This window comes from Argentina silus (assembly GCF_951799395.1).
Source record: "Argentina silus genome assembly, chromosome: 17".
Taxonomy (NCBI): Eukaryota; Metazoa; Chordata; class Actinopteri; order Argentiniformes; family Argentinidae; genus Argentina; species Argentina silus.
The window spans coordinates 13997371-14024472 of record NC_139671.1 but is presented as its reverse complement, the minus strand read 5'-3'; the positions used below and the strand labels follow the sequence as shown (position 1 = coordinate 14024472).

The window sequence follows — 27102 nt, the reverse complement described above, 5'->3', positions numbered from 1 at the left end:
TGAAGCACATTGCATTGCATTAATGTACGAAATATGCTACATAAATAAAGCTTGATTGATTGATTGAAGTCCAAGCATAACAAAGGTATCCTATTATGTACCGTTTGTTTGAATATAGTACGAATTAAAACATTTATGAAAGGACATACATTGTTATATTGGAGTTATAGAGAGAATGAGGAACTGTGTAGGTAGAACAATAAGGTGCTGTGATAGCAGAGCAGATAGGGGTCTTAGGTTACATGTTAGGCTAATGTTACAGGTCACTGCCATGCCACTGTCATGTCATGCGCTTTGAGATGAGTACTTTGTACAAAAGAGAAATAAAATGTATTGTTCTAGAAATATTATGTCAGCGTGGCAATGTTGCTGTCTATTTATTTGTGTGTGTGAAAGAGTTACTTATGAAAGATCATATTAAGGCAACCCATGTTTTGACATTCACTTGAATTGTATTTGTTGCAGTGACTGAGTGTGAGACAAGTAATAAAGTAAAGTATTCATCATAAAAAAAACTATAGATACAAGATGATAAGTAATTTAATTCTTGTATGCATTTATAACATTTTATGTTACATTTATAATTCATTTCAGGGGAAATTGTTGAATAGAGTTGAATAGAGAAGGGTGGTTTCCCTTGGTGAATAGTTGCAAACATGTCTTTATGATTAACCTTGACCTTGACCAAGGTCCTGCACAGGTGAAAAATGATGTCACAGAAAAAGGGCCCTTCAAGGTTTACAACTATGGAAAAGTACAGTGCCATCGGAAAGTATTCAGCCCCCTTCACGTTTTCCACATTTTGTTGTGTTATACACTCAATTTAAAATTGATTAAATTAATATAGTTTGCCATCAATCCATTAAATCTATAACGCAACAAAACGTGGAAAAAGTGAAAGGGTCTGAATACTTTCCGAAGGCACTGTATACTGCAGGTTATTTCCATGCTATGTGTTATAGACCGTCCCCCCTAATGCATTTATTCAGCTTTGGGTGACGTCAAAGAGACTCAATTGGTCGCTGAAAGATAAAAGGGGCGTGAATTTCCTGTAATCTCACGTTGCACAGAACGGTGGGCGTCTCGTCTACCAAGCCCGTTAGATCGAAAGACCGTACATTCACGTCTTCACGATTAGTCAAGTAACAAACAAGCGGTGATAACATCGGGGAGAAATTAGCCGACAAAAATGACGGAAAGCTCCGCGAATAAACTGCTGAATGGGGACGTTTGTCACCGGACCTCTTGCGGGAAAAAGTCAGGGAGGAACGGCTTCCCGAAGAACCAGTACCTCTTCCAACAGCAACAAAAGTATCGTTCGAGGGAGAAGGTAAGGCCCAGCCGTCAATACCATGGCTGGATGGGACTAGGGAAGGGAAGGGCTATCGGCAATAACATAAAACACAAGCTGTTATCACTTATTGAGAAACTGTAATATCTCATTTCTGTGAAATTAGTTTTCCAAACTAAACAAAGAAATTGAGAGCAACCCACGCCAACATGGAGAATACAAAGTATGAAAACAGCTGTGTTTGTAGCCTTATAAGTGATGGAAGTCTGTTCAATGTAACCCCTTTTGATTGATTGATTGATTCCTTACTTTCTAACACAATTGTCTAGACTGCTTGTAAGCTAAGCTAAGGTTGTCACATAGAACCTGCTGTCATTGAACACAGAGAGAAAGTGATTTCATGAGCCATAGTCATTCTGATGTTCTCCAAAATTCTCCCTCTAACCTACCAGACTTGTTTGGGCACTCATGATGAACTTCGGAGCTCCAGCCAGGTGTAGCCAGGTCTACCTGATATCAGATAGAAGAAGGCAGTTGTGCCATACCGTAGTAACCTTACACTGCTTGTTGTTTGGTCACAGTGTGAGATGTAGATGGGCTTGTCTCTGTTTACACTGACACTACCATGGAGAATACCACCGCTGTTGTGTAACGTAACTTGAGAGGAGCACTTTGTCTCCCAGACCCTGGAGAGAGAAACACACCCACAAAGCTCCCAGGGGAAAAATGCTGTTGGCTAAGGGAGTAGTCCCTGGAATGTCACTCATGATAGAGTCACCATGATAGCGCCTGGTTTTGATGGTTTCTGAGCTTGGAGTTGGCCAGCTCTGGTCCCCCTTCCCCACCACACACACACACACACACACACACACACCTCTACGGTGTGACCTAACCCATGACAGCTCACCCCTAGGGGTTGCAGGAGGGGATGAGGGTGAGTCTGTAGACTATCCCTACCCCCCTAGGCATGCCTGTAGATCTGACAGGTGTATCTGATGTGAAAGTAGCTCCATCTTGCCCTCTGACAGGCTAGTTGGAATCATTGTACCTGTTAGATCAAATCTGAGCAGACAGTTACCTAACCAATCCTCTCAGATCAACATGAGGGCCTACAGTTAACCGGCCTGTGAGCTATTTGGTATTCAGCAGTAGCCTCAGGTGTGGGTGTGGGTGTGGGTGTGGGTGTGGGTGGGGGTGGGGGTGGGTGGGGGTGGACCCAGGGGTGACGTGATGAGCTAGCCTCGTGATATGAGTCATGACAGATGATACAGCAATGCTCATCCATGGTGTTACTGCAGGTGTATCTTGATAAGTAGCCCTGAAAAGATTACACAAGACAAGGACATTCATTCACTTCCTTGACACTGTTTGCCAATATTTGTCATCAGCTTGTGTGCCATGTTTGTGGCACTGGCCGTGTTTCTCTCCATGAATAGGAATCAGACATTACATGAGCCAAGGGAGTCAATATCAGTGTACGTCATCTCCACCTGAGCTCCAAAGCAGTGTCTGTGAGTATTATTGACACTGGTCTGTGGAGAACCGTTGCTGACTTGGGGCTATAAGCAGCATGCAAACATCACATACCTGTTTTTAGTCATCTGTGGTTGGGACATGAACGTTTTTTTTCTCAAGGGTGTGTTTGAACATGAAACTCTGTCTTTGAGTGGCTCAGTGTAGCCTCGGCCTAGACAGCAGACAAACCACAGGTTCCGTCAATGAGAGCACAGTGTTTTTACCCATGATTCCCAGGGAGAAGGACCTGGGAGCCTGTCTGACCGGCTCTGAGCTTGTGTGTGAAACACACACACACTGTGACACACACACACACATACACACATTGCCCTCTCGTCGTCCGCAGAGGTATTTCAGAGGGGCATGACTAGGTCACATGTGGTTGCTAGGCAGCACAGAGTTTTAATGAGTGACGGGGCTGGTTGACTTTGGTTCATTTGATTTGAGGCAGTTTTAGGACAATTGGGCCACAGTTCAGTTCAGCCTCAATTGCAGACCTATGGATAGCAGGACTACATGAGGTGACCTGCTTTATGTCCATTGAGAGACCATTTAACGTTCATAGACAAAGGCCTTGTTTAGGGTCCATGAGTAGGCTTGTGTAGTATACATTGTACATATGTTTAGGCACTCTTAATTTGTTTACCAACTTTAAACACCTTTTCACCAATAACAGGGTAAAACAAGAGTATAGAGCTCCTGTGTTTAGGCTTGGCATTCTTTTCTCTTCAGCAGAGAGAGAATCTGTGTCTCAGGGCTACATGTTAGCTTGAACTGCTCTGTCCTCTCACAATCAGACTAGTGTTTTTACTCCTAGTGATTTAATGAGTAAACAGATTAAGGAGAGTTATCCATTACCTTGTAAGGGGAGAGCTTTGTGTGCTGAGAGCCTTCTCCTATAGATGTGTTTTGTAAAGGCCTCAGGGTTGGCGGGGTTTTGTTCTTGCCTTTTGATCAGTGACCTGAGAACCCCAGGTATGTGAACTCTTGATGGGGCAATCATTGACATGAATGGACCAACAAGTATCAGGGAGTAAAAAAAAACAGCAGGACAATAGTTGCCTAAGCCAGACAAACTGTATGTGATTAATACAATAATACACCTATGACTTTTTATTTTGTTTTGCTTTCCCAGTCCATGACATTAATCCATGCCCGTCTCAGAAGGGTGGGCATGTCTGCTGAAAGAACTTAAATACGATCGTTTTTTTTCTTCTGTAAACGATTTTGTCAAAGGAGATTTTGTCTCATTTCCGAGGGGCTGTCAGAGAACAATAACACAAGTGTTTTGTTTTTTGTTTTTTTTCCTCCAGAACCGCCATGCCGTTCGTAACGCCAGTCTCTACAAGAAGCCGTTTGTGGAGTCGTTCGAGGAGACGCCTCTCATGGTGGCCGTCCTCACCTACATGGGCTACGGCATCCTCACCATCTTCGGATACCTCAGAGACTTCCTCAGGGAGTGGGGCATCGAGAAGTGTCATGTGGCCGGAGAGAGGGAGGAGCAGAAAGTAAGCCCTGGTGGCTTGGTGCTGCTTTGCTCCCACTACCTCAATGACTTCACTTTGTAGGCCTATGCTGCCTTGACAGGCTGCCAAATTAATATTGACTGACACTGTGTGCAATGGGTGTATCTGAAACAGCACCGAACAAGACAGGGGTTGTGTGGAGAAGGTGTGAAAGTGACCCCAGTCCAAGCAATTTCCACATACTTTTAAAAAAAAAAATTTATGCTGTCTAAATATGCTCATCTAGTCTGCTCAGTGTAGACTAGAGGAAATATGACTTTTGAAGAGTTTGACAAGTCAAGTGTCTGAAAGCTTGAAAGATTACATGTGTGTTGAAAAAAATAGCACTTACTCAGAGATCTACAATCAGACTGACTGGTTCTCTTGTTCCCTAGGACTTTGTTCCACTGTATCAGGACTTTGAGAACTTTTACACCAGGAATCTATACATGAGGATCCGGGACAACTGGAACCGACCCATTTGCAGCGTCCCTGGGGCCAAGATGGATCTGGTGGAGAGGGTCTCTCACGATTACAACTGGACATTCGAGTGAGTGACCTTATCAGGAGTGTGTCTGTCTGTCTGTGTCTGTCTGTGTCTGGATTGGTATGCTGCATGATGGCCATTATATGACTAAGGGGTGATCCATTTCATTGATATGTTTGTGTGGGTGGCTGGGGGGGTGTGTGTGTCAGTACTTCTACAACTCGGTGTTTTGTACCCCTACCTCCGCATGGAGGACCCTTATGTGCCTGAGGTCATTGCCCCACTTTGAATGATAAAAGGAAGGACGAAACCACCAGATACTGTGTGTTAATGATAGAGGCTTTGGCTTTTAGCAAGGCCAGTGCGATTTTGTATCGGTAGCCTTTCACAGCCACTTAGTTAATGAGTGGTCCTTCACTTCCGACCCGTGCTAAAATGGCAAGTAGGCCTGATAACAGAACAGATTAAACTAAGAGGCATCCTCCATCCATATCTCTTGTTATCGTCACGCTGCGTCGTGTCACGGTCTTTTTCAGAGTCGCTGAGTGTTTGTGTCTGTCTCCTCTTCTCCCTCAGGGACACGGGCAGGGTGGTGAAGGACGTCATTAACATGGGTTCCTATAACTACTTGGGCTTTGCTGAGAACACAGGGCGGTGCGCTGAGTCCGCCACCGAGGCCACGCACAAGTACGGGGTGGGAGTGATCAGCACCCGCCACGAGATGGGTAAGAGGCCGCCACGGTATTATGACCGCCGCCGCGCTCGCATCCTGTTTTCACTCTGTTATTGTGTAATCTAATTTTCATTCCCTGGAAAGAATGAAACGGAAGTCGTCATGGTTTTTGACAGTGTCCCCGCAATGACAGAGTACAGAGCATAATCACATGTTGTAGATCATACATTTACATGAAGGCCAAGTCCTTTTCCGTGCCTGGTGTTACACCGCTGTTGTTGTGAGCCAAGCTGTTATTTTTGTTATTGATGAGCAGACGTTGTTGTTGTTGTTTATCCAGGGAACTTGGACATACACGAGGAGCTGGAGCAGTTGGTTGCCAGGTTCCTTGGTGTTGAATCATCGGTGGCATTTGGCATGGGCTTCGCCACCAATTCAATGAACATTCCTGCTCTCACTGGGAAGGTAAGAATGTTCTTTCTCTCTCCCTCTCTCTGAAATCATACCTGGTGTCCTACCGTACAAGTTGGGCTAAGCCTATTTTCTTATTTGTGAGGGAGAAAACATGTTATGTTTCTGCAATTTGTACTGTGGACACTGGAGTTCACACTGTTCCATAACACTAGTTTCCTCCCGATTCCTGTGTTCTCAAAACATTCCCAGTGCATGGGGCTGTTACGGCAACCCATGAATGGCCTTGAGCGAGAATAGGAAATGATTTCGGCCTGAATCACATACACACACACACACACACACACACACCCACACACACACACACACACACACACACACCCACACAAACCTCACTACTCCACTTCCTCTCCCCTCCAGGCCTCTTAAGTGCTTGTTTTGACAAGTAAAGCTCCTGACTGACAGACACATGCACTTCCTCATGAGCATAGCAACACATTTCCTGACAGGCGCCAGAAGCACTGCGCTCATGGAGGAGAGTCAAAGACCAGTCACATGTCAGCGGACACGTCATGAATTCTTAACCCAGCGAGTTTCTCCTCCTCCCTTCCTCACATCTGCTTGTAATTGTGTGATTGCAGTCAATCCTTCATTCACCAGACGAGGTGGTGTAATGTTTTGGTAAAAGGGAGGGGTGTCAGGAGATGGAAGAGGTATCACTAACAGGCACTGACAGTGTCCTCTGCCCCTCCCTTTAAGGCTAATCGCTAACTGTAAAGGACTTTAACTCTAACCCTATGTTTTATGAAAGGTGCTACCGTACGTATAGAAAAAATGAATATTGTTTTTATTGTTGTTGTTCTGGTAGGGTTGTCTGGTCCTGAGCGACGAGCTGAACCACGCGTCGCTGGTCCTCGGGGCTCGGCTGTCTGGGTCCACCATCCGCGTCTTCAAACACAATAGTGAGTAAGCAAACACCGCTATGGACTCTAATTATTTACCACACAAGCAGAAACACCAGGGGCAATGGGTCCGTTTCAATCAGCTCATGCAGGGCCTGCTCCGTACAATGCACTTATACAACACAGCTCTTTTTTGTTTGTTTACCGCACACAGTAATGGGTGTGTTTGGCCCCCCCCCCACCCACCCACACCGCGCCCCTGACACGTTCAACATATAAATGTACAGTTTCACCCACCTTTTGAATCAGACACACTGTTGGTGCAATCACTCTGTAGTCACGTACAGTAATACAACATACCTGCTATTACTATTCTGTCATGCAGTATCAAACGATGCAATATTGTTTATTTAGTTTCCTCTCACTCCTCCTGTCTACTTTTGAACTTAAATGAAGCTTAAAACTCTAGTTTTAGGCTCCGTGTGTGTGTGTGTGTGTGTGTGTGTGTGTGTGTGTGTGTTCGTGTTCTCCTCTGTAACCTTGCTACCCCCTCTCTGTTCTCCAGATATGCAGAGTCTGGAGAAGCTGTTGAGAGACGCCATCGTTAACGGCCAACCCAGAACACACCGGCCCTGGAAGAAGATCCTCATTCTTGTGGAGGGAATCTACAGGTACACACAGCTTTTATCTTTTGTTGTGCTGTATAGATATGTACCTTTTACAACCCTCGGTCATCCATCATAATGGATATTTACAACCCTTAGTCAGCATGCGGTGGTGATGACAGAAGTCCCTGTTTAACTCTCTCTATAACAGTATGGAAAAGGGCGTGTATCTTTACAAGCTCTAGTCATACTACAGTATATGTTAGGTTAACGACCGTTTCTAACCCCGAGGTATGTACTGTACAGTATGTGAGGTATACCTTTTATAACCTCCTGTATCTGTTAGGTATACACCGGCTTTAACAACCTCTAGGTGTATTGGATCTGTGACGTACACTTCCGCAGAAGGAAGCAGTATGGCTCGCTGAGGAAAACTTGTCAGCATATTCTGTTTTATGTACTGTATGTTCAGTCAGGGTGCTGCTGTTTTCTGGTGGAGTATGTCGCTGTTCACAGCCGTTGTATGGAGTGAATCATGCCGCTGACTTGGACATACTGTAAAATCACTGAGCTCTTCAGAGGGTGACCTCTGTAAGAGGTCAACCAATCCATGTGATCCATGTCATTATTCTTAGGGAGGCTCCAGCCGTGTCCTCGACCAGTCAATGGGGTTCACTAATGTATAGCTAATCGACTGGCTCATCCCTGGGGATCTAGAGAAAAACACATTTAAGTGCTGAATAAAGTACACGCACAACACAAGAAGCTGCCAAACACTTTATATGGTCTTCTCAACGACTGTAGGTGAAGAAACATCCTATGAAAAACATTGTGTGTGTACATCTATCTATTTCTGTCCTGTATATCTCACCCTGTTTGTCTCCCGATATCCTAGTATGGAGGGTTCCATCGTGCGTCTACCTGAGGTCATTGCCCTGAAGAAGCGTTACAAGGCCTACCTGTACCTGGACGAGGCCCACAGCATCGGAGCCCTGGGGCCCCACGGACGAGGTGTGGTCGACTACTTTGGTCTGGACCCCAAAGATGTGGACATCATGATGGGCACCTTCACTAAGAGCTTTGGGTCTGCTGGGGGATACATCGGAGGGAAGAGGGTGAGGCACTACTCCGTAACCTACGTATTACGGGTTAAAGGGAAGAGTACTGGCCGTGTGTCCCAAGATAACCTGACCATGATTCTGATTAGCAGCTGTCTGATTCAGAGTCAACTTATTTGTTTCTTGTGATTTATCGTCTATAATCTACAACTCTGGTCTGATTTTCATTTAGAGTCGGAGGAAGGATGGTTCCTCACATGTTGGGTGTGTGTGGTCGTTAGTCATCAGGATGGTTTTTCCGGTTTTGTTTTTTACACTATTGGTTAGGAATAAGCCTCAGTCATCACCACCCAGGATTAGGTCCATCCAGCTCCCAATGGTGGAAAACAGTTTGAGTTTGTCAGAAAGAAAATGTTTGCCTGGTCACCCTGGATGTGATTGTGCATAGCCAAAGTATATATTGTATGTATATAGACTGTATCGCCAAAACAGGTTTGGCATGACAACGACAGTAATGGGAGCTTGCTAGATATACAATATTTGTATAGAGGTGTGTTTAATTTCCTGGTCAGGCACAATGGAAGCACTGGAATGGAAGTGCAATTGCTATACTCCACCAACAGATGGCGACCAGGTTAAGTGTTGGTTTTAGAGGTGTAATGGTTGTCTCTCTTCCTCGTCCCAGGAGCTGATCGACTACCTGCGGAGCCACTCCCACAGCGCCATCTATGCCACGTCCATGTCCCCGCCCGTGGCCCAACAGATCATCACCTCCATGAAGGTCATCATGGGAGAGGACGGCACTACGCTGGGTGGGTGTAAACAGCAAGCCTCTGCTGTCGCCGGGAAGACACTGTCCTAGTGAATAGAAGGGGATTCAGTAATGTTTGTGGATAGGTTGATAGGTTCTTATTGATTGTTTTTGCTTTAAACTGTTGTTTCACCAATGGTGGGTAGGGACTCACAGGTGGGCTGTGGCCAAACCAAAACATGGGTTTTTATTTACTTAGAAAATTACATGTAAATTCAGACAGCTTCAGGGCTTTATGTTGGTCACAGCAGGCATGGCACATGCAAATTTGGGAGCAGCTGTATAAGACAGTGCTTGGCACTGTAGTGTTAGAAGTGTCATACTACCTTTAACCACAGGATGGCAGCACAGGCTTATGCAGCACAGTGTATGTCCTCCATTGGGGTTGTATAAAACCAGCTGGTTGGTCTCTTCTCTTCATGGAAAGTCATGGCTTCTCTAACAGATGACAGAGAGGGGTTTGCAATGACGTCATAGGCAGGTTTTTTTTTAGATCCGCCCCCATCTTTGTTCTGTACTTTGACCCTGAAGCTAGGTGTTTTTATTGACCTTGGCAAGCAGACACCCAGAGTCAAGTGAAAAAAGGCTGTACATGCCTCACTGGCAAGAAGAAGGTAAACAAAGGAATGGCTGGCTAATCATACTCACATGGTACATGTTGATGCCATTCTATTCCCCTTTGGACCCACGTACTCTACAACATGGGCACACACACACACACACACACACACTTATTGGTATCTGAGGGAAAGTGGATGATGTTGAAAGAGTCCATTTCCTGTTTTTGAGAGGGCTGCAAATGGATTCGGGGGGTCCCAATGTGCCTCAGCTGAATGGTGGAGAGATGGCATAAACAACACTTGTGAGAGCACAGTATGGACTTTTTTTGCAAGTCAGTGGAGGCTGATGGAGGTAGAAATCGTAGGACAGGCTTTCAATGAGCCTGTCCTCCGATTTCTACCTCCACCAGCCTCCCCTGGTTGGAGTAGAAGTAAGAAAAGGCACCCCTTTAACACAAAGTCCACATGTGGAGGTCGCCCCCCCCCCAACCTCCTCTCTCTTTATCCCCCTTCCAGAGCCAGGAGTCAGGGTCAACTCTCTGGACAGTCCCCTACTTCCCTGTGATTGAAGCTCTTGAAGTGGTTGTGTGGACTTTCCCACATTTGGCTTTATGGCGTGTGTGTGGCCTCCAGCTGGGTACAAAGCGGCTTGGCACTGGGAGCCAGAACTCTGGGTGGCGCCCTACTCTTAAGGGACCTCCGAGTGGGATTGGACTCCACTCAGCCCATCACACACAGTCAGCCCAGCAAGGGACCAGGTCATTCCAGGGCCGTGTTGCTCTAACAGGGCGTTTCCTCCGGACTCCCGATGGGGACTTGAGGTACAAGTTACCCTGAACCACAGATCTAGGATCAGATTACACAACCCCAAACCTAACCTTAACCATTAGGGGACAGGATAAATAGCTGGCTCTGTAGCAGTAGTTAGTGGTCAACTTCTACCTTTTATTTCAAGCCAGGTGTGAGCCTCAGTACAGCAGATCTTTCGGCTCTATCCAGACCATTCTCTGTGGTGCAAACAGAAATGGCTGATCTTGCAGTCCTGACTTGACACTTTCCTCATAGAAGAGTGACATTGACAGTCTGATTGGTTTCAGGCAGCCTCATGTGTTTGAAATTCAGGCCTTTGAAGCCCCAAGAACATGCCTGAGTAAGTTGAAGTGGCATTGTAGCAGCTAGCTAACGTTGGGTCGTTGTATGGGAGGCCAAAATAAAATGGCTGTTCCTGGTTTGAAGCTGACATGAATTGGATCAGTATGTGTATGGGACATGAGACAAGACAAGAGGACATACCTCAATATGAAAGGAATGTCAAACGAGTGAAAAGCAATCCGTCTGAAAATATCTCCCTTCTTTTTTTTCTTCTTTTTTTTTTCAGCTAATCACTCCACAGTGCTCAGAATGGCTTTGAATTCCTGGGCTCTGAAAAAAAAATGGAATACGTCTGTGTGAATTTAATTTCAGACTTGTTGTGTCTGGGATACAGCTTTGAAGCTGTAGATTTTCCGGGTTTTTTTCAACACAGTGGCAGATGGGTGGGGTTGTTGTTGACATTGTACACCTGTTTTGTTTGGAGCAGGTAGACGGAAGGTGGCTTTTTCAATATAACTCGATGTAGCAATCACCAGTGACTGTGACTGAGCATAGGCCTACATATGAAGAATGGAACCAGGAGACTGAAGCCTGGCTCCATTTCAGTCCCTAGCCCCTTACCCAAGCTCTGCCGTAGTGTCTTCAATAGCTACATTTTGGACAGTACGGTGGAGCCATTGCCATTGCTGAACTCTATCCAGACCTTTCAGATCAGGGAAGACCAAAGGCAGCACAGGGAATGGTGTAAATGGCAATCGGAAGCCTCCTCTAAAAGTCATATGCGGCTCAGGGGAAAGGTCAATGGACTAGAATGGAGGTTGTGAACAAGTGTCATTAAAAAGACTCTTTGTGGTCAGATAATTAATGTTTCAAATGTTTCTCCTCCTCTCCAGGTGGTGACCGTCTCAGGCAGCTGTCAGAGAACACAACGTACTTCCGCAGGAAACTCCGTGAGATGGGCTTCATCATCTACGGCAATGACGACTCGCCTGTCGTACCCATGATGCTCTACATGCCCGCCAAAATAGGGTAGGTTCCTTTTAATGAAGGATATTGGATGGTTCGGAATTCACCTGTGTGCTTTAATTCAAACCTTAAACACACAGTCTAATTCTAACTTGAGATGCACGATACTTTATGTATAACTCTTTACTTTTGTGTATATCATACATTGATATCAATGGGAGATTTAGGCTGGCCTGGGCAACAGCAGTGGGTGTGGTGGAAGAGTCTTGCTAAGTCTTGTTTTGTGTTGTGTTTGCAGGGCGTTCGGCAGGGAGATGCTGAAGAGGAACATTGGCACGGTGGTAGTCGGGTTCCCGGCCACGCCCATCATAGAGTCCAGAGCGCGTTTCTGCGTGTCGGCCGCCCACACTAGAGAGATGCTCGACACGGTGAGTCACCGATCAATCACAGTCCTCAGCCGAAACATGCCTCCTCCACCACACCTCCTTGGGTGTGTCGTACCTCTTTCTCAATAGTCTAAAGGGTATTTCCACTTGATTATTATTCCACTTGAAAGGCCTCCACTTGATTATTCTCACCTGGTCTTATGATTACTGATCAGTGGGGATGAGGCTTACTTTAGACTGTAGATATGCATCTGAAACTGGTCCGAACATGGACTGTGGGTACGTGAGTGAAGTCTTTATTTCTCCCTCCTCGAGAGAGGAGCATCATTCGATTGCTGATAGGCACTCCCCTTCAAAGTAGTGAGAGTGAGTGTTTTCCAGCAGTGAGTCAGTGAGGCCTGTCTCTCTACAGTCAGGGTTGATGTGGAGCAGGTGTGTTGTGCATAATAAAGGCATTTCAATGTGTCCTTTATTAGTGCGGCTCAAAGGGGCTTGGAAGGCAGTGCCATAACTGTGGTGGAGCCCAGATTTTGTTTTATTTGTGTGTGTGTGTTGTCTCTCCAAAGACACTTCATTCATCTTTTTTGATAATCATGTCAACGCTGTTTTATAATGGTAAATTTAATGCACATCAGCATTCCTTTGTTGAATGCTAGAAACCACGTTTTCTGTCTTTCGAAAAACCCAGGCCAGCGCTCTCTTGCTCAAGTTGTTGAATCTTGAAAGGAGAGAGAGAGGGAGTAAGGGAAGGTAAATTGTTTCCAGGTGGCTTTCAGTATTGCAACATAGATAACGTCTCCGGTGGAAGACTAAGGAGTTGTTGCTCAGTTGTTGCTTTGCTTTGCTATGATTTATTTCTTACTCTAGATTCTCTCATGGTAGCCCCCCAGTTGTCTCCACTCACATGATTACACACACAATTGGTGATAATCCTTCATGCTGTATTTTCCCTCAATAACTTTCCAGCTCATGACCAATGTATGTTGTTTCTCTCTCTCAAATCACACTTTCTCTCCCATCTCGTCTCTCTCAGGCATTGGAGGCGATCAGTGAAGTGGGAGACCTGTTGCAGATCAAGTACTCCAGAGAGGAGAAGCTGCTGCCTTCCCAGGGATGGAAGTCTGAGGAGAGCCTGTTGCAGGACTGATACAGCCCACCTTCCCCCCCACCAACAGCCCATCTCACCCTGACCCCACCCACACAGCCCAACCCTCAACCCCCCCCCCCCCCCCGAACCACTCTCCTATCCCTATCCTGACCCACTCACCAGAACCAAAGACTGCACTGGTCCCCCCCACCCCCCACAGTAGAACAGTCCTGTGTGACTCCTCCTGTGACGTATGAAAGTCAACCACCTATGGCAGTGTCGTTTTGAAGTGTGTGAGCTCCACGCTTGTCTTATCTTAAATTATTGTGACCTTATTTGTGTTGGACCTAACATTTCAAGTAATACTTCTGTGTGCACACTGCTTTAGGATGTTGTTTTCGTGCAATAATAGCAACATGGAGTTTCTTTTTCGTAAAAGACAAGGAAATCCAGGGGGTTAGACGTGATTGAACGTGTTGCCATTAAGATATACCACTTGTTTGGTTAAACATAGATAAATAAATATAGAGGTTGGTTAATGGAAGATGTTCTAAAACAAAATGAAGTAAAGAAATAATTGTAAATAATATTTATCATGACCTCGGTAGAGCACTGTTTTAGGGTAACAAACCCCACAAGGTAACCCACTAAAATACATGGTTAAATTTTAAAGGCGGTACATCATCTAGTGTACCTTGCTTGTTTTGAACTTCAAGCTTTCCATTCTGCTACGTGTGTTACTTGAATACTGTCAGTGGGTTCTTTCTCTAACCAAAGTATATATTTTCTATGATTCTCTCTCTGAATGTGACACACATGCGCTCAGAAAAGATCAGATGAAGGTGAAAAGGCAGGGAAAGAACCCAACAGAGTGAACTTGTTTGAAATATTTTTCTACTGATTTTATTTTTTCTATCATTTTTCAGCCATATTTAGAGTTTAGTTTACACCTGCACTCAAAGCCCAAATGTCATTTCAACATTTCTACAAGCTAAAGAACTACATGTCATCTGGGTTTCTACCTTCACTAAAGTGCTAATTATTAACCAGCGTTGATGTCCATGCCTTAACACAATGAAACGCTGTCTAGCCCGCCTGTATCTGTATGTATGATGATGCTGCATTCAAAACGATGCTCCTTTGATTTACAGATACCTATATTTATTTCAAATGTCCTCGTTTTTTCAAGAGTCTTGTGTTTTGTGGAAGATGTTCTTTTATTTTAAAGGCAGCTCCAAATATGTTCCAGAGTGTGACGTGTGTGTTGGTAAACTACACGTCGTATTCAGTGCTAGTACTACTGATAGGCATTAAGAATGCACAGATGATGTAGTCAATGATAAGGAAGGAGTTTTTTGGGGCTTTCGGTGCTCAGCTTAAGGAAGCGTCTCTTCGCCCACTGTATCATAATTATCTTATCTAATGGCATTCCAGCTTTGAGCTGTCTTTGGCTTGTGTTTTTGTTTTGTGTTGTGTTGTGTTGTGTTATGACTTTCTATGTCAGCCCTTGGGTCATTTGAAGTATGCCTATGATGTCATCGTCGAATGTCCAGTTTGTGGTGTTTACATGTTGTTGTTTTTTTCCACTCTGTCCATTTGAATTGAAATATACTGTAAATATGTTTTGGCCGCTTTTTAGCCAGTCTGTAAGACCTGAAGCTGGCTAGGTGAACATTCCTCCTACATGCTCATTTTGGAACTAATAACTAAGATTTGTGGATTTTAATATGAACACAAATAGCGCTTGGTGTCAGTACACGTCCGCTCACCAGACTTAAGTCACAGTCATGCATTGTCTTCTGAGAATGACACTTATTCCGAAGAGGTTACTGGTCTCCTCTGCATAGCAGCAGGTTTGGTTCGTAATACTTCAATGACACTTGAGCCAAGCGTTTGATTTAAAAACACAAGAAACAGGGAATGGTAGTGTACACTAAAAGTGTATCGTCTCGTCTTGTCTGTTATTTGTCATGTGGATTGAAACCTTGCTTCTTGTCAACAGTGTTCAAGCTGGGTGGGCCCATGTTTGTCTTTGTCGGTTTCTTTCTCCTTTCTGTTGAGGCACAATGTGATTGCAGACAGCAACATGACCATTTATCTCAGGAAGGCTGTTTGGGTTGAAACATAACATGCTAAAACACACATGTCCAGTAATCATTTGATTTAAGAAAGTAAATGTATTTTAAACATGGGAAGAGCCCTTTTATGTAAAATGTCCTTGTTCAACCTGGCACAGAGAGATCTGTCAACCGACCTACTACTGTGTAAACATGTTATCAGTAGATTGTACCCTTGGCAAGTTCAACATATTTGGGTTGAAGATAAACCACTTAAAGAGGTTTTTGAAGCCATGATATATGTTGTTGGAAACAGTGCAATGATTAAAGTCTATCTTTGTATCAAGTTCTGGAGTGTGTCTTTATTGGTCATGGTATACACACACACACACACACACACACACTGTTTAATCTGAATGTTTTTACAGGATGTCATTAAATGACATTGCATTGTGGCTTTTCCTTTGCTTTGACCACACACACACACACACAAGCACAGTGCATTCAAAAGCCCATTGGTGCACATGGTGATCTGACATTCATATTGGAGAAAAATGTGTGTAAATGAGTCATACATTTGGATGAGATACTTTTGATCTAAGTACTCCCACACTATTAGTTGATTAACTCTTCAACAATGAGAAGATATGGCTTTGTTGTGCCTTCTCGCATCATGTGTTGTCTATACCTGTCCATCCAAAATCATGTCAGTTGCTCTCCTTTACCTTTATGCGCACCAGTTGTCACTGCTCAGTTCTCATATATGATGGCATTCGATCTCCATTCGGGTTACTGGATCCTAGAGGTAATCAGAATTAGGGTGTGTCATGAGCATCTCCACCTCCTCAGCAGCAGTCCGCTAGGGAAGACGACAGTGCGTAAAACAGGTTGCGTTACCAACGCGAAAGGAGACACACTCCGGGACACACAACCTGCGTGGATAAGGCACTTCAATTGGATGATGGATTAGCGCGTCAGAGAGAAAAAAAAACCCACACCGAACTCCAATGTCAATGTATTGGAAGAAAACACCCAGCCAACCACGAGAAAATGAGTCGAACTCTAAAGTAGTTGAATAAACGTGCACCAGTGCGGACGGGGACATTGCATGGGTATTTTGAGAGCTTTGGTACTTAAAGCTCTAGTCTGATTGTATGGGGAAGCTTGATGAGCGCCAGACATTTACCTAGACGCGCCATACGGACAGACAGAGAAACGTGAAAACAAGCGCTTTGTGGGTCGAAGCGAGAGTTGCGTCCTGGTGCGGATATGGATAGTGCGTCGGGTGCTAGTGGACACAAGCGCACTTCTTTATAAGTGGGTGACTTCGATGCTCTGGCTGAAAATTCACTTGTTCAGAAACAACTTGCTTTGGAAGGAGAATATGTGATGAGGGATAGAGAATAACGTTCCTTTCAAAAGAAAGTAAAGAAATTCTTCAACTAAAATTGAAGAATAAGTTGGATAGATTTGAGGACCACGAAATACCTCTTACTAATCGTTTCAATGGAGAAAATGTGTCAAGCCGGAGGGAGATTCCTGATGCTATTGATTATCTTTCTAATACTTTTCGTTAGTTTGGTGATGGGATTTCCCACCAGACATAAGAACTCAGCAAACAAGGTCCATAACGGAGTTTCTTTGGAGGTAAGCAAATGCATAAATAAAATCCTGGTCTGTGTTTATCTGACGCAGTGTTAAAATAGCTGAGTTAATCAGCAAAAAATAACAAAAACTGTTCATTAATGAATTGAGTCAGTGTAAATTAACTTCTGTGCAAGTAGTCAAATATATATGTGCTTTATTGTAATTAATTGTAACAAAATGTTCTTAATCCCATTCATGTTTTTTCCAAATGCTGATTTATATTTTGGAGGCCAATAACTTGGTCTGGTCTGATGCTATGTGATGTTATTATGCATTAAATGCATAAACATACTAACTTTGTCTCACCAAACCCAGATATCAAAGACTCTAACAATGTAATGCACACTAGTGCATAGCCTATTCACTGCATCTCATCATGAGTCATGGATCAAAGGACAAATGAATGAAAAATCTCCTGGACTGCAGGGTGATGAGTTGTTGGGATTGTTCAGTCTCTCCATGTATAGTAAGGTATCTTGAGCATTGAAGCAAGGTCAGTCTAGGCTGAGCGTAGCATTACACAGGCTGCTGTTGTACGGCACCTTCAATAAATTCAAAAGCTGTATTTCTTTTGACACGCACCCAGGTCTGTTAGTTACCTCTGTTCAGTATCCAAGAGGGTGTTTGTGCCGCTCATGGACATATATGGATGTATTAGTCTGAGTGTGTGTGTGTTTGTGTGTATGTGTTTATGTGTGTGTTTGTTTGTGTGTGTGTGTGTGTGTGTGTGTGTGTGCATGCGTGCGTGCCTCTACTGTACGCGTGCATGCGTGCATGTTTGTGTGTGTGGAGCTGAAGGGTCACATAAAGATGCAAAAATAGAAAGAGTGAAGGTGCAGAGGCAGACTCCAGGTCTCAGCATGTTTCAGATCTTTTTTTAACCTTTCCTGTAGCATTCTGTCAGGATACCACAATTGTGTCCTGTCCCATAGTCTAACTCACAGATTGATGTCAGTTGGCATCACGCAGAAAACCAAAAAAGAGTGCATGATGTGTCAGAAACGAGGGTGTGCGTTTTGGGCACTGAAGGGTCAGTGCCATGGTGACTGTGCACCTTTGCCAGTGACCTGGTCTATGCAGGTCCAAAGGGGGGGTGGGAGGAGGAGGGGGGGGGATGGGGGGGGTGTGTGTGTGTGTACATAGCACAGTACAGTAGAGCTGCACAATAACGAGGGCTTATGTAACTGGGCTAAAGCGAGCCGAGACCCAAAGCGGCTCTCACACTGGAATAAGGTCAAAGGTTATCCCTTTGATTGTTTACTTTGGCCCTTTTCTGTGTTAATGTGGAATTTCCTGTTTTTGGTTTCCCTCATCTTAGGGGGGGTGAGGGAGGGGGGCTGGGGGTTGGGAGGGATGGAGTGTGCATGGCCTCTTTCCCAAATATTGAGACCTGTTTGCCCTATCTGTTTCCCCTCCTCTTTCCAAGCCTGCATTTGTTTTTCCTTTTTTTTTCGGTCCAACATTTCCAAGAGGCGATCAAAGGGGCCCCATAGTTTATTGTTCTTCTGTAATGGTTTGGAAATGGCCAAGTGCAGTCCTTTGATATCTGTGGCCACATAAATCAACGCTGCCATCACGCCGCCTGCCTGCCTTCCCCTTTTTGCTTTACCATACAGTATGTCGACCTCCTCTCTCCTCTCCCATCTGAATGTGTGTCACCACCAGGCCTAAATGGATCCAGTGTCCCACCCGCCACCCCCTACGCAGGGACACAAGGCTTTGTTTCACATTGGGGGGGAATTCAATAGTGCTGTGTGTGTGTGAAGGAAGTCGGAATGGCAGGGACTGGGACTATTGCATCCCCATAGTGGCCTGTAAAGACAGACCACATACCATCAGCCAATAGGCCTTTGATCAGGGCAGCCCTTCTGCAGAGAGAGGGAGTGAGGGATCAGAGAGAGGGAGATCAGAGAGAGAGAGAGAGAGAGGGGGGGGGGGAGAAGGGGATCAGAGAGAGGGGGAGGGAGAGAGAGAAGAGGAGGAGAGTGATATACAGGGTGACTGAATACAGGATCCAGATGTGTAAAAAGACAAGATGAGGAAGGTGTGAAAGTATGTGGCCCTCATGACTCTAGTCTAAGTCTTGTCTGTCTCTGTGTGTGTGTGTGTGTGTGTGTGTGTGTGTGTATGTGTGTGTGTGGTCTGTGTGTGTGTGTGTGTGTGTGTGTGTGTGTGTGTGTGTGTGTGTGTGTGTGTGTGTGTGTGTGTGTGTGTGTGTGTGTGTGTGTGTGTGTGACCTTTTTCCAGTGGTGTCTCACTTCACTGAACAGCACAATGGAGCAAAATAAATATTGAGTAGGAAGTCTAGGCACACATAGTCAGACTGAGACCCAGATCTAGCTACAACTACGCCTCTCAAAAGTCAAGGAAAGAGACACTGAGAATACCAGTACCAAGCTACAGTAAGACCATTCAAATGATGACACACCACTTAAACATGGCACAAGCAAGGAAAAGGAGCTTTAGAGGCTTGTCTTGTGGGACTGCACTGTCTGGTTCATTTGCAAGCACTTTGAGCCATGTATGATCATGATAATCCATCTTAAGAGAGAGTGAGAGAGAGAAACAGAGAGAGAGAGAGCTGACTAGGCCCTGAGGAAGCCTATTACAGGATCTTCCCTCTGCCTCTGACTCTTTGCCCCTCATGATGTTTGACAGGCTTCGCCTCTAAATGGCCACCATGTGTTCCCATGGTTGAATCAGACCGGCTGACTTTTTATGGGACAATTGCAGCCACTGAAAAAGTACGGCCTGTTCTAGGGACCGTAACCACAACTTTCTCAACCGTTTTGTCACCGGTCCAGATTTTTTTTTTTCTTCAGCTCTCCCCTCATTGTTTTATTAAACAGCATCACATTGCAGAGACCACAGGCTGGCATCCCTCCAGTCTTGAGGTCCTCTGTCGCATGTTTGTGGTATTTGGTTGCACAGGAGATACTGTACTGGCTTGGTGGAATGGAGGAGGGGGGGCGGGGGGGGGGGCGGGGGGGGGGCGTTAGGGATGTGGGGGGTAGAAAGACTATCTGACTCTATCAGTGGTCATATACAGTATAACCTATAACTATACCCACTTCCTGATGGGCGGCCTGTGGAGGACCTGAAAGGGAACCTGTGGCATGTTGTGCCTGTGGCGGGCGATGGCGGGCGATGGCGAGCGGTGGCGGTGGCACGGCAGGTTCAGACACACACAGGACGGCCCAGGGGTCCCACGCCTCCCAGGCCCTCTCATTAAAATGGGAGAATCTGGCACAGGCTCCTCTTTGTCAAAGGCCTGGATGCCATGGCTGCTGTGGGAAAAAGAAAGAGAAACGGGGGTCGGTTGGTTGGCCGCCCCAATGGTTTTGAGGGGCACTGTCTGAGTCAGTTGCAACATGGCGAAACGTTATAGGGGTTTTTCCGATTAACTAAGCAATACCAGCAGGAATATTCTTGAGGGGTTCATCAACCAACCATTAAACCAATTATTAAGCCAATAGCAAATGTATCAAGCCAGTCAGAAGCCAGCCAGTAGCTATTTACTATGATTCATCCCAAGTCTTTAGACTGTTATGGTCCAGACCACTGTGTTTCATGACTGTAAATGAGAGCAAGTTCTCCTTTTAAACTGACTGCTTGGGGAACCATTAAATAATGTGGTTCTTGATTGTGTTTTTTTCCTCAGACTCGTGCCCAGCAACTCCCAAGTGGGGTCCACCATGCAGGTCCTGAGGCCCTGGAGCAGCAGAACCAGGTCCAGAGTCTACTGCCTGCCACCGGCCCCCACCGCCACCAGAGGAGGTGGTCCCACTCCCAACACAGGTCCGTGGGGGTCTTACCCCAGCCCGAGCCAGAGGAGGAGACCAAACCCTTCGTCCTGGACCTGAAGAACTTCCCTGACCTCGCCAATGCAGACATCAGCTCCCAAAACCCCAACATCCAGGTGAGTGGTGGGGTTTAGGCAATGTGTGAGGTTCAGCTTCACATAAGTGGCGTATTTCAAACAAGTCAGTTTTCACACAAACCTGGGTCACATATACAGTACATGTTTGTGGTGTACTTGGATTTAGATTTCCATAGGCTCTATTGCACCAGACAGACTAAATCAAGCACAGCGCGAGTCATTGATTAGACATCAGAGAGACTTAAGATCACAGTGTCAGATTGTAATTGAAGTAATCAGATTGTGGTTAGCCGACATAATGAACTCTGTCATCTCTAACCCTAACCCATGTGTGCGTAAGTCAGTCCCAGGCTTTAGCCCTCCTGTTCCCTGGTCTAGGCTGTATGTCTACAGAAGCGCGGGTCCCCCACCTAACATCCAGGGATGACTCATACATAGAGGCTTAATGAGATGGAGTTAATTGTAATAAATGTTCACATTTCCCCCTGTGAGACGGAAGGAAGGGAGGAAGGAACTGGGCTCATCTGACTGAGTGATCATGCTTATGTCTGGCTGGTTGAATAAGAGCACTAAGTTGGTAGTTTCCGGAAATTCCCCCCCTTGGTTGTGTGATGGTTGGTTTGAAGTGAGTTTGCTACTCAATTCTGACTGTCATTGTGGCTTTCGGATAATACATAGCTATTCCGTTGTGGGGCATATTCTTGGTCTATTCAAAGCCAATGTCTTTTTATGTTTCCTACTCTACCATGTACAACTTGGTTTCTCAGGCACACGTTTATATGAAGGTCTAGTCCTCTAAAGCAGCCACTCTCCCTCCCCCTCCCCCTCAGGTGACCATTGAGGTGGTGGATGACCCTCAGATGGAGGTGGAGATGGACCTGGCTAAGGATAAAGACTGGCTGCCCTCCTCCTCCTCCCCCTCTTCCACAGTGGACTGGCTAGGAGGGAAGAAGCTGTTCTGGCCTCTATTCTGGGGCTACACCGATGCTGACTCCAGCGAAGACGGGACGGGTCGCTCGGGCCTGGAGGACACGGGAGAGGAGGAAGAGGAGGAGGAAGATTACACGCTGGAGTACGGAAGCGAGGAGCCCCTCCCCAGTGGGGTGGGCGGAGACTGGGACAGCCATTGGAACGAAGGGTGGGACGCGACACAGAGCTACTATGGTGAGCCTCGCTTAGTGGTACACTGGCTCAGCTGGCACTCCAGACAACTAAACACAATGACATTCAATTCCATTTGGTAGGACTTTATCAACTCAATATGATTTAATTCATCCATTCAGGATCAATTAAGAGGGTCACTGCTGGGACCACTTGACCTAGTATCTATGTATACGTGCTAGTCGCTAGCAATACATCTGATAATCAGCTTATAGGAGGGAAAAAAACGTGTCACTCGATTTAGCTTTTCCATACACAATTGCAGTTGAAAATGACAAAATGGCCTCCAAAAGTTGAGAATGTAAAAATAGATTATTGTGAATTCATCAGGCTAAAAGTAATAGAAAGAAAAAAAGAGAAAAGAGAGACAGACAGAGACTGCAAGAGAGAAAGAGAGAGAGAGAGAGAACGAGAGCGAGAACGAGAGCTGTAGGCTTGGTAGAGGCTAAGAGAGAGAGAGAAGAGAGAGAGAGAGAGAGAGAGAGAGAGAGAGAGAGATACAGGGAGCGAGAGGTAGATTGACTGAGGTCTGCGGCGGGCAGGGGGCTGCCTGTCCTGACTGAGCAACCGCGAGCACTCGACCGTCAGGGCATTGTGGGCCCCGGTGCCTTTGAAGTCGACACTGGTCCTGCTAGCCGGAGAGGCCTGCCTTTTGAAGACGGGCCCGATGCGCTCGCTAATGGCAGCGTGAGGCTGTTCCCCCCCTGACAAAACAGCCCACTGCTTGTGGACAATTAGAGGGGCAGATTGGGAACACAGAATGACAGGGGCCATTCGGCTGGTCTTTTCATCCCCCAGGGCCCCAGACCCCGGCAGCCCTCTGCCCTCCGGCGGCTAGGGCCTTTTGAGCCGGTTCAAGAATTCAGGGGCTTTCAGGGTCGTGCATAACATTACGCCTCTATTGTGTTTTTGTTTCTCTTAATTCTCCTCTTTCCCTTCTGGTGGGAAAAAGAGCAGCGTGCCTTCTGGCTGCACAGCTTGATTCAGCTGAGGGACAAATGAAAAGGGAGGAAGGGAAGGGACAGTGGGCTGGTCTGGGCAGGGCTGGTCTGGTCTGGGCTGGTCTGGGCAGGGCTGGTCTGGGCTGGTCTGGGCAGGGCTGGTCTGGGCTGGTCTGGGCTGGTCTGGGCAGGGCTGGTCTGGACTGGGCTGGGCTGGCCTGGGCTGGGCTGAGCTATGCTGGGCTGAACTGGGCTGGTCTGGTCTGGGCTGGGCTGGCCTGGGCTGGGCTGGGCTGGCCTGGCCTGGGCTGGGCTGGCCTGGGCTGGGCTGACCAGACCAATGAGGATAGAGAGGCTACAGTGCAAAGAGAGTGACTGAGGGGCTGCATCCCTGGTTCCAATGAGGGTCCACTCACATGTATACAGGCATACATTCTAAACTCATTCTTTGTCATGAATGTGTGATTTGCCTCTCTGCTTCAGATTATCTTAAACAGTATATTTATTCCCAACTGAATACTGAATACATGGTCTTTAGGTAACCTAATCTTGAAATTCTAGCAGACACACAGCAAGTACCCATAATCCCGAAAATGCCACACCACACATTAAACTGTATGAAAAGCTCCATGCTAGTATGTGACATTTACCCCCATGTTTATGAACCATTAACCTTCAATGTCTAAATGAAGTGCATTTCAAGTGGGCGATCATGAATGGGCAACAATGTCTATTAAGTGGTCAGATCTAAAGGCTTCGTGAACATAAAGCATAGATACCAACGTTGGTTTCTCCTGTAATTAAAAACTCTCCTGTGGAATCTATTCCTGTGTGTGGCCACTTGGCGAGCTGGCAGCGTCACAAAGGAGGTGCGGGCGCACGCTGCACCAAAGCTGCCATTTCAGCGCCCACCTCGCCTCTAATCGAGGGCTAACATGTTTTTGGTATCATTAACACCAGGCAGAAAACCTTTCAGAAGGCACATAGCTGCAGCCCCAGCAGAGCTCCTCTCTAATTTGACACAAACCCTACATTACAGGACTATGGGCCCAGGAAAGGTTAGACCAAAGGAAAAGTATAAGTCTACGCTGCTTGAGATGGAGGACATTGACATAAGGCCTATAAGTACTATATGAAAGACTTGTTATGGATTTTGTTTTCGTTAACATGGTCAATGTAATAACAGGAAATAGGATTTGAGGCAACGGAACCTTTTTTTTCTCACTGGGATGCCCTCTGTGTCATTAATGCAATGTCCAATGACATTGGGGAGCTTTCAAGATGTAGCCTAATATGTTAAGTTAATATGGTTAACTTTATACTAATTAATTTAGGCTATTTATGTCGTATACATTGTTTTTCTAATTTGATTTATTTCCGGTAACACAATTTTGTTGGAGGACTTTCCATTGTGCCCACCCCTAATCCCCTAACAAGTGCTTTGAAGTTGTTGTTTTTCTCTTCCTCGAAAGCTTGTTAAATGTAAGCGGTGAAATGAGCCAAATGCTTTTAATGTAGCTCCGTGGCCGCAGATATGACGTAGCCTCCTTCACAGCTGAGAGAGGAATTCAACTCTCTCTGATTACAGAGTGAACATCCTGATGTTATTGCTCCTTTATGAGATTAAGGGACATACCAGCTCGTAGGTTTCTTAATCCAGTTAGGTTCACTCATTCGAACCGAGGACTCAAATGAAACACGGTATGTTGTGATGTGTTCTGAGCATTGTTATTTTGTCTTCCTCTATGTACAGAGAAGGGGGATGCAGAGGAGTGGAGTGCCTGGTCCCCCTGCTCAGTCACCTGTGGCCATGGGGAAAGGAAGAGGACCCGGTCATGTGGCTACTCCTGCACACTGACCGAAGCCTCCAAGTGTGACCTTGAACCTTGTACCGGTGAGCTTTCATATGAGCTAACATGTCTATTCTAGATTTTCTAGTCTCTTCTAGAATTATATAGAAGTAGTTCCCAGTGGAACTCTGGATCTGAGGAGCTGAGCTCAAGATCTGCATACGTAAGACGAATCATTGAGCACATTTCCCATCGACTTCAATTGAAGATTTACGCAAATGTTACACATGTGGATCTCGAGTTAGAATGCCACTGTCTGAGTCTGTCCTACATGGTCATTGTAAGAGATATACAGCATGTTGTCTGACTGTGTGGTTGTTGTTGTTCTACTCTTCTCTCTGCAGATGACGTTAACACAGTGGTGGAGCCCTTCCCCTTCGAGATGGAGAACGGCACTGAACCTTTCGGCGCAGGTCAGTAGAATGTCTTGTACGGGTTAAACAAACAAATGAACACAAATGGGGTTAGTTAACTACTACGTTTAGCCAAATAGGTTTATCCTAGCAATCCCAGCAAACATTGATAACAACACTATAGCCACCTAGGTAATAATCATGTAATAACCTACCATAGGTAGGAAGACTTTATGTGTGACCCAGACATTTCATGCAGTATCTCCTTGTTCACCCCACAGATGTGGACAGCTGTGAGAAGTGGCTCAACTGTAAGAGTGAGTTCCTCCAGAGGTACCTCCACCAGGTCCTGTCTGAGCTCCCCAGCTGCCCCTGCGCCTACCCCTCGGCCACTGCCTACACGGTGGTCAGCATCTTCGACGAGGGACACGAACGACCCTTCCGGTGGCGAGACGCCAGCGGACCCAAGGAGCGCCTGGACATCTACAAGCCATCAGCGAGGACGTGTGTCCGCTCGGCGCTCTCTGGGGATGGCACCACGCTGGCCGCCCAGCATTGTTGCTACGATGACCATGGCCGGCTGATCACACGGGGGAAGGGCGCAGGCACGCCCAACCTCATCAGCACAGAGTTCTCGCCCGAGCTCCACTTCAAGGTGGATGTGCTTCCCTGGATCCTGTGTAAAGGGGACTGGAGCCGCTTCCACGCCGTGAGGCCGCCAAACAATGGACTGAGCTGCCCGGCGAACCCCCACGAGGACGTGTTCATGAACGAGCTGGAGGAAGCCCGGGAGTACTGAGCAGCCAAAACTACAAAACTACAAAACTACAGCACCCAGAAGGAGGAGCAGGAGATTACATGGGTCGGGCGGCGGCCCAATCCTAACTTGAGAAGGGGAGTGTTGTGTATGACTTGCATGATGTGTTATGTTTATCACCATGCATTGATGACCAATGGGAGATTTTGGGGGTGGAAGTTTGAATTACAAACTTATCATCTCAAGTTAGGATTTGGCGCAGCGTCCTGCATGGCCCAACTGAACAGAACTTCACAGAACTGAACTTTAATGAACAGAACTGAATGACAAGAACAAAAAAAAGATGCGGTCCTGTCACAATGCTTTTCAACCTGTTACGCATCCATCCAGCATGGTAGAAACAAGCTCTTTCTCTCTCCTTTAGTCTGGTACGCACTGTCGTGTGCATGTAAGCATGACGTCTCGCTCGCCGGTGGCTTTTTATTGGTGTTTAGGAGCTATTTGGCCGATCAGCAACAACAACAACAAAAAAAAAGAATCAAATTGCTGATTTGATTTTGCTGTGTGAAATGATGTATGGTACTGTGGTATGTTTTATAATCCAGAGGGTATTGATGAGACAGAATGTGTATGGAAAGTCCAACATATTATGAATAATAATACAGACTATGCTGCTATAAAGGAGATTAGGACACTTGCTAGGTACTGGAGGGGCTTTTTTGATTGAACCAACCTGCATGAATTTGAGGAATGAAACAATGCATCAGCTTCAGGGGAAGATTTCCAGCCAAATTGCTAGCATTTCAATCAAGGTAACTCCATAGAAATGCTGCTGCCACCTACGTCTCACATCAAGCCTTAGGACAGTATTTGAATCAAGGACCACAGGACTATATCCATGTAGATAGGAATTCGGGGAGTCATTTCTCGAAGTAAGGTTAAAGTAAGGTTAAGGCTGAGATAAAGACATTTGGTGACAAGCTAATACATAGTTCATACAGTATGAATCTATTGATAGATAGATCAATACAGACAATACCACCAATCACCTCATGCTCATACCTTTCAATATGCCAACAGAACAGTGGTGTTTCTCTTACAGACTGG

General features: G+C 45.9%; 2 protein-coding genes across 2 annotated transcripts; both read left to right on the top strand.

The window, feature by feature from the left end:
* The first annotated feature begins 1147 nt into the window (after nucleotides 1–1147).
* sptlc2b (serine palmitoyltransferase, long chain base subunit 2b) lies at nucleotides 1148–15752 on the top strand. Its single transcript, XM_083688972.1, has 12 exons — nucleotides 1148–1330; nucleotides 4120–4314; nucleotides 4707–4861; nucleotides 5375–5523; nucleotides 5812–5936; nucleotides 6751–6844; nucleotides 7350–7455; nucleotides 8285–8504; nucleotides 9133–9259; nucleotides 11804–11939; nucleotides 12175–12304; nucleotides 13296–15752. The coding sequence occupies exons 1-12, from the start codon at nucleotides 1190–1192 to the stop codon at nucleotides 13407–13409; spliced, it is 1692 nt and encodes a 563-aa protein (XP_083545098.1). The 5' UTR covers nucleotides 1148–1189; the 3' UTR covers nucleotides 13410–15752.
* Nucleotides 15753–16912: 1160 nt separating this feature from the next.
* On the top strand, nucleotides 16913–26037 carry ism2b (isthmin 2b; the record flags this gene model as incomplete). Its single annotated transcript, XM_083688349.1, has 6 exons — nucleotides 16913–17053; nucleotides 20715–20972; nucleotides 21764–22097; nucleotides 24789–24929; nucleotides 25230–25298; nucleotides 25520–26037. 6 exons carry the CDS (start codon nucleotides 16913–16915, stop codon nucleotides 26035–26037), a joined length of 1461 nt encoding a protein of 486 aa, XP_083544475.1.
* Nucleotides 26038–27102: the final 1065 nt, after the last annotated feature.

What these genes read in the sequence shown, in the direction of transcription:
- sptlc2b (XM_083688972.1), top strand. Translation starts at nt 1,190, where the DNA reads ATGACGGAAAGCTCCGCGAATAAACTGCTGAATGGGGACGTTTGTCAC. An exon ending in GATACATCGGAGGGAAGAGG is followed by an intron (nt 8,505 to 9,132) that starts GTGAGGCACTAC and finishes TCCTCGTCCCAG; the next exon opens with GAGCTGATCGACTACCTGCG. An exon ending in TACATGCCCGCCAAAATAGG is followed by an intron (nt 11,940 to 12,174) that starts GTAGGTTCCTTT and finishes TTGTGTTTGCAG; the next exon opens with GGCGTTCGGCAGGGAGATGC.